Below are 16043 nucleotides of genomic sequence, written 5' to 3'. Positions count from 1 at the left end.
ACTTACTGACATGACTGTTGTGTTGGCCTAAATTCTGTCTCATTGTTATTACATTATTATCTTGTGGTGTAATTACTGTGTGTATTATATTAATGTGTTTATTTGGTGTTTCTTCTTTTTTTAAAAAATTCTTTTGGCATTTAAGATTTTTGGAGAAGGCAATGGCAACCCACTCCAGTACTCTTGCCTGGAAAATCCCATGGACGGAGGAGCCTGGTAGGCTGCAGTCCATGGCATTGCTAGGAGTCGGACACAGCTGAGTGACTTCACTTTCACTTTTCACTTTCATGCGTTGGAGAAGGAAATGACAACCCACTCCAGTGTTCTTGCCTGGAGAATCCCAGGGATGGGGGAGCCTGGTGGGCTGCCGTCTCTGGGGTTGCACGGAGTCGGACACAACTGAAGCGACTTAGCAGCAGTTGTTACCTTTGCCTTAATGCTTTCTATACTACACCCATAACCCCTCCAACATTTTTTCTTGTTTAGCCTTTTGCCTTTTGTCAATTTTAAATGGTACCTTTTACAACCAGTGGCCCTCTATTTCCCTTTTATTCTCTCTTCCTGTCTTTAGTTGTATCTGTTCTCTATTGTCACACATATAATATTTATATATTATTTTTCAGTGCCATTACCCTCCTCTTATTTTAGTCTCAGCTCTACAACTGAATATTTAAAATGTTCACATAAGTCTTTTTTTCAGTGTTCCCAGTTATCTTTTTTTTTAAAAAAAATAGCCCTCCCTTTTCCCAAGTTTTATTTTGAAAAATTTAAAACCTCTGGAAAAACCAAAGATTTACACCAGCTGTTACCACGTTGCCACATTTGCTGGTCATCTATCGGTTGGATGAAGCCTCCCTCCCTCTGGCAGGTTGCTCAGAAGGGGCACTTATGTACAGTGTGCTGACACATTCAAAACTCCTTTTCCATGCCTTTGTATCTTTTGATCTTGGCTGGATATAATAGGCTTGGCTTGTATTTTCTTTTTCCTTATATTTCTTGAAAATGCTGGTCTTCTGTTGCCTTGCTTTGTATGTTGTTTTTGAATAATCTGATGCCATTCTAATCTTTTTGCCTTTATAAATTACTTCATCTTTTTTTGCCTGAAGGCCCTAAGGATTTTTTTCATAATCTTTAACATCTTAATATTGTTTCAGTAGGATGTATTTCAAAGTTAATCATTCTTGGCTGATTTTCCTTAGTATCAAAAGATGTATAGATTTGGATCTTCCTTTATTTCTAGGAAGCTTCTTTGGGTTACAGTTTTAAATAATAGTTCCATTTCATTTTTTGGACTTCTTTTCTTCAGGGACACCAATTATATTCAGCCTCCTTTGCCTGTCATCCGTTTCTTTCACTTCCTCTCCAACCCTTTTTTCTTCTTTATCTCAACTTTCATCCTCTTAGTTGTTTTCCTGACTTCCTTCAATGCCTTTGTTAAGTTTACATCGCAGTTTATTCTCTGGTCTTTGTAATTTGGTCTTCATTTCTGATATAATTTTGTGTTTTTCTTCTCTTGCTTTCCTTACTTTGGTCAACTCTCATTTCATTTCTTCCTGATGACTGGCTTGTTTTCTTTGTTTCTTGTCCACTTCCGTTCTTACACTTTACAATTCTTATTCAAGGGTGACTTTTCATTATTCCCAGATGCTTGTTTGAGAATATTCAGTTCAGCTTGAAGTGCTGTGTTACAGCTTTCTTTGAGTTCATGTTTGTTGTTGGGGAGGGTTCGGTGGACTTTTCATGAGCAGAAAAGATGTTATCCACATTTTCTGATACTTTGTGGAAGTTTTGTATGGATGTGATCTATTTTTAACTATTTCTGTTTGTTTAGTGGACAGGACTATTGGTCTGAGAGAGCGGTCTTCCCGCGTTCTCTTTTATGGATGGTGGGGGATGTTAGGTGGGAGGGGCAGGAGCACTGGCATGGCTTGCTTCTTTTTGCTTCTGCTGGTTCCTAAAATTTCCCCTCTCATTTCCTTCTTCCCTTTACTGCCACATCTCCAGGGGACCCCATGTGCTTTTATTTGTTGTTGTTGTTGTTGTTGTTGACTTTATGGATATTCAGAGGATAAGGAGAAGATTTGGAATCAGGCCTCTACCAGTGTTCTTCAAACCCCAAAGTCCCCTCCTGGCCTAATCTAAACTTACGAGCACTGTTTGCTGTCCAAGAAGTTTTTACTATTTATTGTGCTCAGTCACTCAGTTGTGTCCAGCTATTTGTGACCCCATGGACTGTAGCCCACCAGGCTCCCCTGTCATGGGATTTTCCAGGAAAGAATACTGGAATGAGTTGCCATGCCCTCCTCCAATACCTTTTATTAATGATTTCTAATTTGAATTTCTAATTGTGACTTTTTACTGAGGAAGTGCCTTCTTTCATTATTTGACAATGTAACTGATGAGAGAGACATAAGAAGAGAAAAAAGTCTGCCCCAGATCAGAGTGCTAATAATCATAGTGATTAAAAGTGTTTCTTATTTTGGGTTATCTTTAATAAACCACTTGGCCATTAAAATCAACAAGTTTTACAATAAAATTCTGTTCACTTATTAATTTTATGTAATAATATTTCTGTATAAATATTTTCCTGGTGAAAACCTGTTGTTAAATTTCAGATGTGAATATAGTCATTTCCTCCTCTGTGAACTATTTTCACATAGTACCTTATTAACAAAGACTAAATCCCTGTCTTTTATAGATAAGAACTCAAAGAACTGAATAGGGAAGCATTCATATTTCAAGATCTCTAAGAAGAGGTAGCAAATATTTAATATGGAACAAAAACCTTGTGAACCCAAAAATGAACATCTTTTATCAAGCAGTGGCATCCCATCCAATGCAGGTATGTGTTTTTTATAAAACAAAACTGGGAGAAAATTAGAACTAAGCAGCCTTCATAATATTCATTCAAGCCCCTGTTTTTTAGTATGTTTTGGTTTAACTGTGCAGGGTACAGACCTTGTTCATGAATGTTTACCAGATTATTTATAATTCTGCTTTATAAGGAAGAAGTTGTTTAATCTTTTAAAAATAGCATGTCTATTTTTTGGCATGTGTTTACATTATTTTCTGGTTTGAAGACTGTTTCCATGTTGAGGCACTTCCACACATGCCGTTTCTCTGAATGCCTTCTCTTCCTTGTTCTGCTCCAGGCCCCAGTTCTGCATTATTTTGACTTCTTTTCCCTTACACCTCTCCCTGCCACACCCAGTCAAGCACAACATCCTGCTTTCTCTAGTATCAGAAATGTCTCTTGAATGCATTTTATCTCTCCATTCCCATGGCTACTGTTCTAGCTCAGGCCTCCCATCGACTGATGAAAATTACGGCAGACAGCAGACAGAGAAACAGGTGGAATAAATAAGCGGCACTTAATACAGGGAATTGATAACGCAGGTGTTGGAAGAGCCGAAAAGGTTCACGGGAGATGAGAGAGTGCAGAGATCAACCACAGCAGGAAGCTGCTACCAGCCTCTGGGCCAAAAGGACCCTGAGAATAGGAACTGTTATAAGGCCTGGGTAGAAGCAGGAGCTGAAACCACGGACTGGGCTGCCTGCTGGAGACGGACCCACCACTCACTGCCAGAAGCCCGTCTGAGGCAGGAGAGAGGAGAGTCCCTCAGCTTCTCCCTGCCTCCGGCCTTCTGGTCTTTTGCCAGCACCTTCCATTGCGAACCTACCAGGAAACACGCTGGGAATGGGGCGTTGGAAGGATGGTCTCCACAGCACATGGCAGGAGAGGGACTCTGGCAGTCAGGCAGGTGACTGTACAGCCCTGCCTGCTTCCCTTCATGTCTCTCTCGTCTGAAAGAACGCAGCCAGAGTTCATTCTGGATTACAGGCCTGCTGTCCCACCGTCTGCTTACAGACTTTCATCTTCACACGCTTATTCTGTAAAAGCTTCTGCTCCTTAGAATGCTCATGCCGTTGGCACCTCCATCGTACTGGACCCATCCGCCCTGCTCATTCCCCTCGCTCACCTCCCCACCCGCATGATATCCCTCAGCCAGTGGGGGCATGGGCGCTTAGCTCCTGGACTGTCGCTCCCGCCCCAGGCACACCATCATCCTGCAGTGTCATTGTCCTCATGGATGATCCATCTAAGGTCTCAGACGCATGGCTTCTCTACTCTAGTTACTCAGTCGTTTTGATCTGTACAGCAGAAGGCAAAGGAGAAAAGGAAAGGTATACCCATTTGAATGCCGAGTTCCAAAGAATTCTAGAGAGAGAGAAGAAAGCCTTCCTCAGTGATCAATGCAAAGAAATACAGGAAAACAATAGAATGGAAAAGAGTAGAGATCTCTTCAAGAAAATTAGAGATACCAAGGGAACATTTCATGCAAAGATGGGCACAATAAAGGACAGAAGTTGTGTGGACTTAACAGAAGCAGAAGATATTAAGAAGAGGTGGCAACAATACACAGAAGAACTATACAAAAAAGATCTTAATGACCCAGATAATCATGATGGTGTGATCACTCCATCCATAAGGAAGAAGTTGTCAGACATCCTGGAATGTGAAGTCAAGTGGTTAGGAAGCATCACTAGCTACAAACAAAGCTAGTGGAGGTGATAGAATTCCAGTTGAGCTATTTCAGATCCTAAAAGATGATGCTGTGAAAGTGCTGCACTCAATATGCCAGCAAATTTGGAAAACTCAGCAGTGGCCACAAACTGAAAAAGATCAGTTTTCATTCCAATCCCAAAGAAAGGCAATGCCCCAAAATGTTCAAACTACCATACAGTTGCACTCATCTCACATGGTAGCAAAGTTATGCTCAAAATTCTCCAAGCCAGGCTTCAACAGTACGGGAACCAAGAACTTCCAGATGTTCAAACTGGATTTAGAAAAGGTAGAGGAACCAGAGATCAAATTGCCAACATCCGTTGGATCGTAGAAAAAGCAAGAGAGTTCCAGAAAAACATCTATTTCTGCTTTATTGACTATACCAAAGCCATTGACTGTGTGGATCACAGCAAACTGTGGAAAATTCTGAAAGAGATGGGAATACCAGAGCACCTGACCTGCCTCCTGAGATCTCTGTATGCAGGTCAAGAAGCAGCAGTTAGAACCAGACATGGAACAGCAGACTGGTTCCAAATTGGGAAAGGAGTATGTCAAGGCTGTATATTGTCAGCTTGCTTATTTAGCTTATGTGCAGAGTATCATGCAAAATGACAGGCTCGTTGAAGCACACACTGGAATCAAGATTGCCGGAAGAAGTATCAATAACCTCAGATAGGCAGATGACACCACCCTTAGGGCAGAAAGCAAAGAGGAATTAAAGAGCCTCTTGATGAAAGTGAAAGAGGAGAGTGAAAAAGTTGGCTTAAAGCTCAATATTCAAAAAACTAAGATCATGGCATCCGGTCCCATCACTTCATAGCCAATAGATGGGGAAACAGTGAGGGACTTTATTTTGGGAGCTCCAAAATCGACCCCAGAGATGGCAGCCCACCAGGCTCCCCCATCCCTGGGATTCTCTAAGCAAGAATACTGGAGTGGGTTGCCATTTCCTTCTCCAATGCATGAAAGAGAAAAGTCAAAGTGAAGTCGTTCAGTTGTGTCCGACTCTTAGCGACCCCATGGGCTGCAGCCTACCAGGCTCCTCCATCCATGGGATTTTCCAGGCAAGAGTACTGGAGTGGAGTGCCATTGCCTTCTCCAACCTAGATAGCATATTAAAAAGCAGAGACATTACTTTGCCAACAAAGGTCTGTCTGGTCAAGGCTATGGTTTTTCCAGTGGTCCTGTATGGATGTGAGAGTTGGACCATAAAACTGAGCACCAAATAATTGATGCTTTTGAACTGTGGTGTTGGAGAAGACTCTTGAGAGTCTCTTGGACTGCAAGGAGATCCACCCAGTCCATCCTAAAGGAAATCAATCCTGAATATTTATTGGAAGGACTGATGCTGAAGCTGAAGCTCCAGTACTTTGGCCACCTGAATGGAAGAACTGACTCCTTGGAAAAGACCCTGATGCTGGGAAAGATTGAAAGCAGGAGGCGAAGAGGACAACAGAGGATGAGATGGTTAAATGGTATCACTGACTTGATGGACATGATTTTGAGCAAACTCTGGGAGTTGGTGATGGACAGGGAAGCCTGATGTGCTGCAGTTCTTGTGGTCTCAAAGAGTTGGTCACGACTAAGCAACTGAACTGCTAACAGCTACTCACTTTGCTATCTTGGATCTTATTGCCAAGAATAGTTGGGCTTCTGGAATCCAGCCTGCTAACTTCTAGCACTCTCACTCTCTTATTCCTATAATACTTATTTTTTTTCTGCCTGATAAAGGTAGTGGTTCTTAATTGTAACTCACACTGTACTTTTCCTGTTCCACCAAACCTGGAATCAGCCATTTGCTAAGGAGCCCTGGTTCCTTTTAGTAGGAAATAGTAATCACACACCAGGATCTTGTGTGCCTATTGCTGGTGAAGTAACACTGTGTCTGGGAGTGTTCAGTATCTGAAAACTTGGAATTAGATTTTTTGTTTTTTAAGTTCATACTGAAAACTCAAATTCAGATACAGTACCATAGAGTTACTACACAAACTAGTTACCATACATACTAGTTACTTCATACATACTGAGTTACAATACAGGCTAGTTACTTCATAGTCATAGATGCTTCAAGGCTCATTCAATGCAAGTTATCACTTGATCACTAGCAAGTAAAACTGCCACCTTCTTCCTATCCTGCTCCTCCTCTTTATCTTGTGCCCTTCTCTCCCAGAGCTACTATCACTTGTCTCTTTTCCCCATGAGACCTTGAGCTCCTTCAGGGTTCAGTAAGGGCATCAGCTGGGATAATTGTTCACCACAAAATTATTTTATTATTCAGTTAATTAATTGGTTAATTAAGTCTTTAATATTTAGGTTCTTCAAGTCCATTTTTTATGTCGTCTATTCGTGGAGCAATAATTGAAAACACATCTTCAACTGGGACCATAACACAAATTCCTTTTTTCCCTAAATATGAAGTGGAACTTGATTCTCATAGAAAAGTCATTCCTTACCCTGGAAAGGAACACATTGAGCGTGTTTTGGAAGAATATTCACATCAAGTCAAAGATTTGCAGAGAAGACTAAATGAAGTGAGTTGCAAATTGATCCTTTTGCTGTGCTCTTGGTGTAGTCTTAGTGAAACTTGGATAGCTCAAAGTGTTATGCTTAATGACATTCAGCTATAATTATAATTAATAATTGGTTCAAGCCTGCTGTGCTGCTATCATGATAGCAAGTTTTTCTTTTCAAAGCAGTGGTAGGGGATTGGATTTTAGATGTGTGTGTATATGTGATAGCTGAATAGTGTTTAGAAATTAATCCATAAAAACTTCAAGTGGACCTTATGTAGAATTAAGCTGGATTTAGTCAGCTTTACAACTGCATGTTGGATCTGAGCAGTCTATAGCTTAGAGTCAAACTTACACAGATGCCTTTGTAATCTAACTTTTCCCTGTGCATTTTAGCCTCTTCTGCTACCTGCTCCTTATATATATATCCTCCATTCTAGCAGTATCAAGCCACCTGCTCTTCCCTAGATGTACCTACAATTCTAGACCCTCATGCTTTTGCCCAGATCATTCCCCCTTCTCTGACTGTCTGCCTGGCAGTTCTTGCTGTCAATCAAGACTGAGCTCAAGCATTTTTCTCTGAAAACTTTCCTCTAGACACGGGTAGGCGTGATCTCCTCTGTGCAGTTATTGCTCCTTGTGCACACGTCTGTTGTGGTGTTTAGTGCTTTTTATTGTATTCACCAATGCATTGTTCTGTCTCATCAGTTAAGAATTCTACAAGTTTATTAAGTGCTGAAAGAGATGTATCACTGTGTTATGTACAGAGGATGCGAAGATGAATAAGATAGGACTCGTAAGCTCACAGTCTCGAAGGGAGGTGGCATATAAACAATGATGATACTTTATGATAAGTACACTAATAGAGATGGATTGATGATAGATAGATAGATGGGTGAAGCACAGAAATACCAATGAGGAATAGAAACAATGCCTTAATTAATTTTCCACATCTGTCCTCTGGCAGAGTATGTGACACTTGACTGGCTCCCAATAAATTATTAATAGTTATATCAGTAAGTAAATAACAGGGTTATTTGGAGACATAATATTTATCACAAACCTCCCATGTAACAGATATTATACTAGGTACTGGATATATAAAGATGGAAAAGATGTCCTCCTTTTTATGTGCATGTTTACACTCTTATGGCTGAGGTATTTAAAATAGGAAATGATAGTAACAGGATATGCCTCAGTAGGGTAAGCACTGATGCTGAATCTAATCAATGCTTCATCTTACTTGCCTCTTCCGCAACATTTGACACACATGGCAATTCTTTTCGTCTTGAAGCACTCTTTTCTCTTAGGTCTCTTGGAAGCACACTCTCCTAACTTTCCTCTAGCTCATTCTTTTTCAGTTTTCTTATTCCAGCAAAACCTTCCATAGATTGTAATAGTGATTTCCGTGGCTTCTGTTGCCACGTATATGTCAGTGCCTGTTCAGTTTACACATCTGGTCAGACCTCTTAACTGGTCTCCACACCCAGTTAGTGGACCCGTGTTCCTCCTGGACATTTCTACTTGAAAGGTTTCTCAGGCTCCATAAACTCACCATTTCCAATTACACACCTGATTTCCCCCAAACCTTTCTTCTAGCTTTGTGTGGTGCTACATTTATACAATTGCAGAGGGCAAAAACCTGACTCATTCTTGATACCTCTGCCTTTTCCCTGACATGCACTTTACTACCAAGTCCGTCCAGTATACCTCGTATATATTTCTCAAACATGTTTTCATTTCCACTGTTACATTCCAAAGTTCAGACTGCTCTAGCCATTCACCTGGACTATTAGAGAAAAAGATAGAGGGTCCCCCCTTATAGTGACTATATAAACATTGTGAACTGCAGAATCAGGTAGTAACCGTTTATATTTCCTTTGCTGTGTAGTTTTTGTTTTTCCTGTGGTTCCCAATTGCCTTTCTTTTTCCTTTATACTCTTTATCTTTATCATATCCTTATTTAAAAAGTTATCATATAGGTTTTCTATCATACCTTCCTTTAACCCAGGACTCTTTAGTTCTTTTGTCTAGTCTAGATGAGTTTTTTCTTAGGTCTGTTGTGTAACTATAAAAAATGTTTAAAAACTATTTTCTTGAGATTATTATCACTGGTTTCCTGGTTGGAGCCATGATTTCCAGGATTTATTATTTTCTTTTTTCTTGATTTGTTTCTTTATTTAGTCAGAACACATCTTTAGAAACTTCAAGAAAAAGTATATGGGGCATACATTTATGAATTTTTTTCATTCTGAAAATAACTTAAGCTGGATAAAGTTGAAAGTTATTTTCTTTCAGTCCTTTGAAAATATTGTGTGCCCTTGCAGAGACTGAGAAGATATCTATCTGATTCTTGTTCCTTTGTAGATGATATTTTTTTACTTAGTTGAGGTTCATCTTTGGAAACTTTAGGGTCTTCTCTTTATCTCTGAAATTCCACTGTAATGTACATAGGTGTGGATTTTTGGTTTTTTTTTTTCATTCACTGTGCTAGTCCCAAAAGGGACTCGATGGACCCTTTTGGTCTGTAGATTTGTGCCTTTCAGTTAAGTTCAGTTGCTCAGTCATGTCGAACTCTTTGTAACCTCATGGACTGCAGCACACCAGGCTTCCCTGTCCATCACCAGCTCCCAGAGCTTGCTCAAAATCATGTCCATCAAGTTGGTGATGCCATCCAACCATCTCATCTTATGTCATCCCCTTCTCTTCCTGCCTTCAATTCTTCCCAGCATCAGGGTCTTTGTACCAATGAGTCAGTTCTTTGTATCAGGTGGCCCAAGTATTGGAGTTTCAGCTTCAGCATCAGTCCTTCCAGTAAATATTCAGGACTGATTTCCTTTAGGATGGACTGGTTGGATCTCCTTGCAGTCCAAGGGACTCTTAAGAGTCTTCTCCAACACCACAGTTGAAAAGCGTCAATTCTTCGGCACTCAGCTTTCTTTATAGTCCAGCTCTCACATCCATACATGACTACTGGAAAAACCATAGCTTTGACTAGACAGACCTTTGTTGGCAAAGTAATGTCTCTGCTGTTTAATATGCTGTCTAGTTTGGTCATAGCTTTTTTTCCAAGGAGCAAGCATCTTTTAATTTCATGGCTTTGAGGAATTCAATTTTTTTTTTCCCTTTGACAGTTTCTTTCTCTGTTTTCTCAGTTCTCTGTTTCTGAAGCTCCTGTTGTTTAGGTTGAACCTCTAAATCTCTTTTTTTCTTTCAAAAATTTTATCTACTTTTTCTACTTAAAGAGGCATCTTGACTTCCAACATTTCTATTGCAACTTTTTAGTTTGCAGCGATATTTTTAATTTCCAGGAACCCTTTCTTCTCCTCTGATCACTTATTTGACATAGCCCTAGTCTTCCTTTATAGCAAAAATGTCTTTCAAATTTCTCTCTAATACAAGTTTTTGGAAATGTTCTTCCACTGTTGCATTATCACTTTTTGTTTCTTTGGATCTTTTTTTCTGGGTATTTTCTCATTTGTTTCATCTTGGTCTCTTTTTTATTTTGTAATCTTCCTTCAAGTGTTCAGTGGTTTTTGGCTTTTTGTTCATACTCAAGAATGAACAGTAGGAAAAAAAAAAAAAAACTGTTGGCAATCTGTCTATGGGCAGAACTTGATGGCTTTACTTTGGGATAATTAGATGGGGTGTCAACTGTTACTCTGGGAGACCTCTCAGTGCCTGATTTTAGAGATCTTTGTGAATTTCCTTGTAGCAGAACACCTTGATTTTTTAATGGTAGTTGTCTGCAGCCAAGTCAGTTGGCAGTTTTTAAGTCAGTTGGAGGTAGGGGTTGACTTTTCTGTATACCCAATTTGAACCACTTCTGTCCTCAGGAATAGAGTTTATTCCTATCTCTTTCTTGAGCTATAAGTCAGATTTGTTCTAGAAATGATGTTTTGGTTATAAAGTGAAAGTGAAAGTGAAGTCGCTTGGTCATGTCCAGCTCTTTGCGACCCCATGGACTGTAGCCCATCAGGCTCCTCAGTCCATGGAATTTTCCAGGCAAGAGTACTGGAGTGGGTTGCCATTTCCTTAGTAAGTGGATTGAAGGGGTATTCCAAAAATCTATGTTAGAAATGATTAATTAGGCCCCGGACAGTGGTGAAGGGGGAAGGAAGTACACATAAGAACAAACAATTGAGGGACTTGCTGGTGATCCAGTGGTTAGGAATCTGCCTTTCAGTGCAGGGCACATGGGTTTGATCTTTGGTCAGAGAACTAAGATCCCACATGCTATGGGGCAACTAAGCTGGCAAGCTGCAACTACTGAGGCCTCTGCTCTGGAGAGAAATTCACCCACCACAGTGAAAGAGCCCATGCACCACAACTGACTCAGTGCAGCCAAATAAATATTAATAATTTCTTTAAAAAGACACACAATTTTTTTTAACTTAAATAATTGGTATATAGATTTTTGGAAATTACTAGCTATAAGGAAATATGTTCCTCTGATGAAGACTAATTTGTAGGACCCTTTTTTTCCAGAGCAATGAATTGCATGAGAAACAAAAGTTTTACTTAAGACAATCAGTCATTGATTTGCAAACAAAACTTCAAGAGATGCAGATGGAGAGAGATGCCATGGCTGACATCAGGTTGGGCTTCGTTACCTGAAATTATTTTAAAGTTTTACTTTTTCTAGAGTAAAATCATTTGTGTGAATCTGAGTTTTATCAATATTATTTCTTTTCTTTCATTTATTTCATAGACGAAGGGAGAGTCAGTCCCAGGAGGATTTACGAAACCAGCTTCAAAATACAGTTCATGAACTTGAAGCTGCCAAATGCCTTAAGGACGATATGCTGAAAGACAGCAGCACACAGATAGAGCAGCTAAGAAAGATGATGCTTAGTCATGAGGGAGTGCTTCAAGAAATCCGATCAGTCCTAGTTGACTTTGAAGAAGCCTCAGGCAAGAAAGTATTTGAACAGGACAGCATGTCTACCATCCACTCCAGAAGCATGGCCTCAGCTATTAGTAAAATCCTAAGAGAATTAGACACAGAGATTTCTTATCTTAAAGGGAGGATATTTCCAGTAAGTGGTGAGAACACTATGTCAATTTTATATTAAAATCCATTAAGACAATAATATAAGGCATGTAATTTTCTTAAACTCTTCAAAGTAAGCCAAGTTCTCATTTTTGTTCTCTAAAATAATGGAAGTTACTTCCAGAATGATCTTTCCTAATAAAGGGAGCTAAGTTGTCTGTGTAGTTTCATGAGTGTAATCACTGCAAAAGATTTAATAAAATACGGTGATAGAATGTATCTGATTTTAGTATTGCTTCTATTTGCATCTTTCCTTGGAAGAAAAGTTATGACCAACCTAGATAGCATATTCAAAAGCAGAGACATTACTTTGCCAACTAAGGTCCATCTAGTCAAGGCTATGGTTTTTCCTGTGGTCATGTATGGATGTGAGAGTTGGACTGTGAAGAAGGCTGAGCGCCGAAGAATTGATACTTTTGAAGTGTGGTGTTGGAGAAGACTCTTGAGAGTCCCTTGGACTGCAAGGAGATCCAACCAGTCTACTCTGAAGGAGATCAACCCTGGGATTTCTTTGGAAGGAATGATGCTAAAGCTGAAACTCCAGTACTTTGACCACCTCATGTGAAGTGTTGACTCATTGGAAAAGACTCTGATGCTGGGAGGGATTGGGGGTAGGAGGAGAAGGGGACGACCGAAGATGAGATAGCTGGATGGCATCACTGACTCGATGGATGTGAGTCTGAGTGAACTCTGGGAGATGGTGATGGACAGGGAGGCCTGGCGTGCTGTGATTCATGGGGTCGCACAGAGTCGGACACGACTGAGTGACTGAACTGAACTGAAAGCATTCCTTTAGTTAGAAAATCTCTAAATTTTCCAAGGTTTAGATTTACCAGTTCCTCAATCAATATTTCTTTTTTATAACCAGGTAGAGGATCAGCTTGAAGCACTGAAATCTGAATCACAAAACAAAATGGAACTACTTCTTCAACAACATCAAGATAGGTAGGTTTCGGCTGAGGTATAGAAGATCATAGTGAAACTATAGCACAAGTCTACAATCTCTCATCAGCAATTCCAATATCTAAAAAGCTCTAAAACACAGATTTTTTTCCCCCATAGATTTGTAGGAAACTCATGGTAAGACACTTATTTGAAAAGTAGGGAAGATGTCATTTAAGACTGTTGCAAAAGGTGATTGAATTAGTGATGAGGCTCAACTCCCGGTCCAACATGGGCAAATGGGGATTCATAGCCAAGAAGCAGGGTGAGGGGGTCAGTGGGTGGAAAATTACTAGGAGGAGGCATGGGGTGGGAAGTTCTCACTAAACTGACTTAGCAAAATTCTTACTAAGCCTAGGCTTCTAAGTGCCAAGAAGCATCTGACTACACTTTGGTCAGGGTTAGATACTGTGTCAGTTTTGTTGGCAAAACCTAATCTGAGCTAATGTTAAGCTTTTTATAGTCTTTTCATGATTTACTGTGGATATTTAAAAACCTACCATTGCATTAGTGATGTCTGGCTTTTGGGACACTTCCATAGATCTCTCTGGGGAAGTCACATGATACTTAGTACTATGCTTTAATACCATCATAACATTTTTTTTAAAATTCTGAATTCCAAAGCCTGACTGGCTCCCAAAGGATTTGGATAAAGGATTCTATATCTAACTTAAATACTTGTCATCAGTTCAGTTCAGTTGCTCAGTCATGTCCGACTCCTTGCGACACCATGGACTGCAGCACACGAGGCCGCCCTGTCCATCACCAACTCCCAGAGCTAGATACTTGTCATAAAATGAATAATATAGACAAAGCTAAAACAAAATACCAAATGTGAGTATTGAAATAATTAATCTTTAGAATAATTCAATATCAGGCAAAGTCTGTATCAAATAACAGTCACCATATTCTTTCTATAGGATTGAACAGTTAATAAGTGAACATGAAGCTGAAATAACAGGACTCACCGAGAAAGCTAGCAGTGCTCGGAGCCAAGCCAACAGTATCCAGAGTCAATTGGAAATCATTCAGTATGTGTGCCTGGTGGTTTGAAGTTGATAGCTATTTATCTTCATTTTATTTTTTATTGATTTTTGTTCTAAGGTCTTTTTTTTAAAATGCTTAATAGTTGATTCTACAAGAAAGTGAAACTTTTCTAACATTCAAGTGAACAGAAAAGATTATTTAACATATGGATAATACTTTATAATCATATCAGAAGTATTATGGCAAGTATTTGGGCCTCTTGCGGTTTGGATGTTTTAATTTTTGTCTATATTTCAACTGATTGGATAATTGGATAAAACAAACACACTGTGTGTGTGTGTGTGTGTGTGTGTGTGTGTATAGATGGGCTTCCCAGGTGCCTCAGTAGTAAAGAATCCACCAGCCAATGCAGGAGACACAGGAAATGTGGGTTCGATCCCTGGGTCAGGAAGATCCACTGGAGGAGGAAATGGCAAGCCATTCCAGTATTCTTGCCTGGAAAATCCCATGGACAGATGGTCCCAGAGGGCTATAGTCTGTGGGGTCACAAAGAGTCAGATATGACTGAGTGACTGAGCATGTACATGTGTGTAAATATATATAAATTATAAGTATACAGTGAGTGGGTTTTCAAGGAGTCAGACATGACTTAGTGACTAACAACATACAAATAATTTTATAATTTGCATTCCCATGTTGAAACTTTTTATATGGACATTTTCAGTCATACAGGGAGAAAACTGTAAAATGAACTCCTGTGTATGCATCATCTATGTTTAACAGTTAACATTTTTGAACTTAAGTCTTTAGTAACCAATTTGAAAGATAAAAGACTAGTGGCTTTATTAAATAATTAGTGAAAAGTGCCTCAAAGCTAGAGCGCCCTTAGGTATCACACTTACTCTTAATTTGCTAATTGCCCTTGTTGTTGTTCAGTTGCCACTATTACTGTTAAGTCACTTCAGTCGTGTCCGACTCTGTGCAACCCTATAGATGGCAGCCCACCAGGCTCCCCCGTCCCTGGGATTCTCCAGGCAAGAACACTGGAGTGGGTTGCCATTTCCTTCTCCAATGCATGAAAGTGAAAAGTGAAAGTGAAGTCGCTCAGTCGTATCCGACTCTTAGCGACCCCATGGACTGCAGCCCACCAGGCTCCTCCGTCCATGGGATTCTCCAGGCAAGAGTTCAGTTGCCAAGTCATGTCCAATTCTTTGCGACCCTGTGGACTGTAGCACACCAGGCCACCATCTGCCAGAGTTTACCCAAGTTCATGTCCATTGAATCAGTGATACCATCCAACCGTCTCATCCTCTGTCATGCTCTTTTCCTTCTGCCTTAGATCTTATTTGCTCTTATTCCCTCTTTAAATCCTTCTTAGAGAGCAAGCAAGAAACCAAAATTCAATGTATATGCGCCAACTGAGTGACCTGGAATCTACTGTTTCTCAACTACGTTCTGAATTAAGGGAAGCCAAAAGGATGTATGAAGACAAGGTGAGTTTAAATTTTGCTGTTCTGCTTCCAGAGACTATTATACACAGAATCAATTAGATAGTTTTTAATGGTTTATTTGAAAATGAGGAATCAAAGCAATTATTTAAAATTAAAAGCAGTTTATAAGATGGGTGCTAAATATCTACATGTTAGATTATACACAGTGTTTGCTCAAATCAATTCATTCTTAGAAAAGTTTCCTGCATTCTTCAAGCAAGTTTCTAAAAAATTAAAGGATAACATCATTTAAATTACTGCTACAAGGTTTAGCTTTTGCAAGTACTTGGCACCAGCTGTTCTCCCCCTCCCACTGAATACTTTAGGCTATTTCCTCTCTTACTTCACCTCCTCCTTATTAATCATTGTGAGGCTTACAAACTGAATTCACTTCAAGATTAGTCTGAATAAAAAAAAATTAGCAAGCTAAATCTTTATCTATTATCACACTGTTCCTATTAAAACTAGACATTAATATTTACTACAGTATTCTG

The 16043-nt window shown here is 39.7% G+C and overlaps 1 protein-coding gene across 5 annotated transcripts in view; it reads left to right on the top strand.

Moving 5' to 3' along the window:
* CCDC158 (coiled-coil domain containing 158) overlaps positions 1-16043 on the top strand; it is a 79415-nt gene that overhangs the window by 11910 nt on the left and 51462 nt on the right. For 4 of the 5 annotated variants that reach the window (XM_018049604.1, XM_018049605.1, XM_018049603.1 and 1 more), the window contains 7 exons: positions 2699-2842; positions 6881-7098; positions 11566-11675; positions 11789-12116; positions 12999-13075; positions 13993-14103; positions 15438-15552. In XM_018049604.1, coding sequence (XP_017905093.1) covers positions 2773-2842; positions 6881-7098; positions 11566-11675; positions 11789-12116; positions 12999-13075; positions 13993-14103; positions 15438-15552 — 1029 coding nt within the window. In that variant the 5' untranslated portion in view covers positions 2699-2772. The remainder of the gene's footprint in view (positions 1-2698; positions 2843-6880; positions 7099-11565; positions 11676-11788; positions 12117-12998; positions 13076-13992; positions 14104-15437; positions 15553-16043) is intronic. The other variant, XM_018049606.1, reaches the window with a different exon arrangement.

The sequence above is a fragment of the Capra hircus genome, chromosome 6, assembly GCF_001704415.2.
Source record: "Capra hircus breed San Clemente chromosome 6, ASM170441v1, whole genome shotgun sequence".
Lineage (NCBI taxonomy): Eukaryota > Metazoa > Chordata > Mammalia > Artiodactyla > Bovidae > Capra > Capra hircus.
Note: the sequence above shows the minus strand (reverse complement) of the source record. Positions and strands in the feature narration are given on the sequence as shown.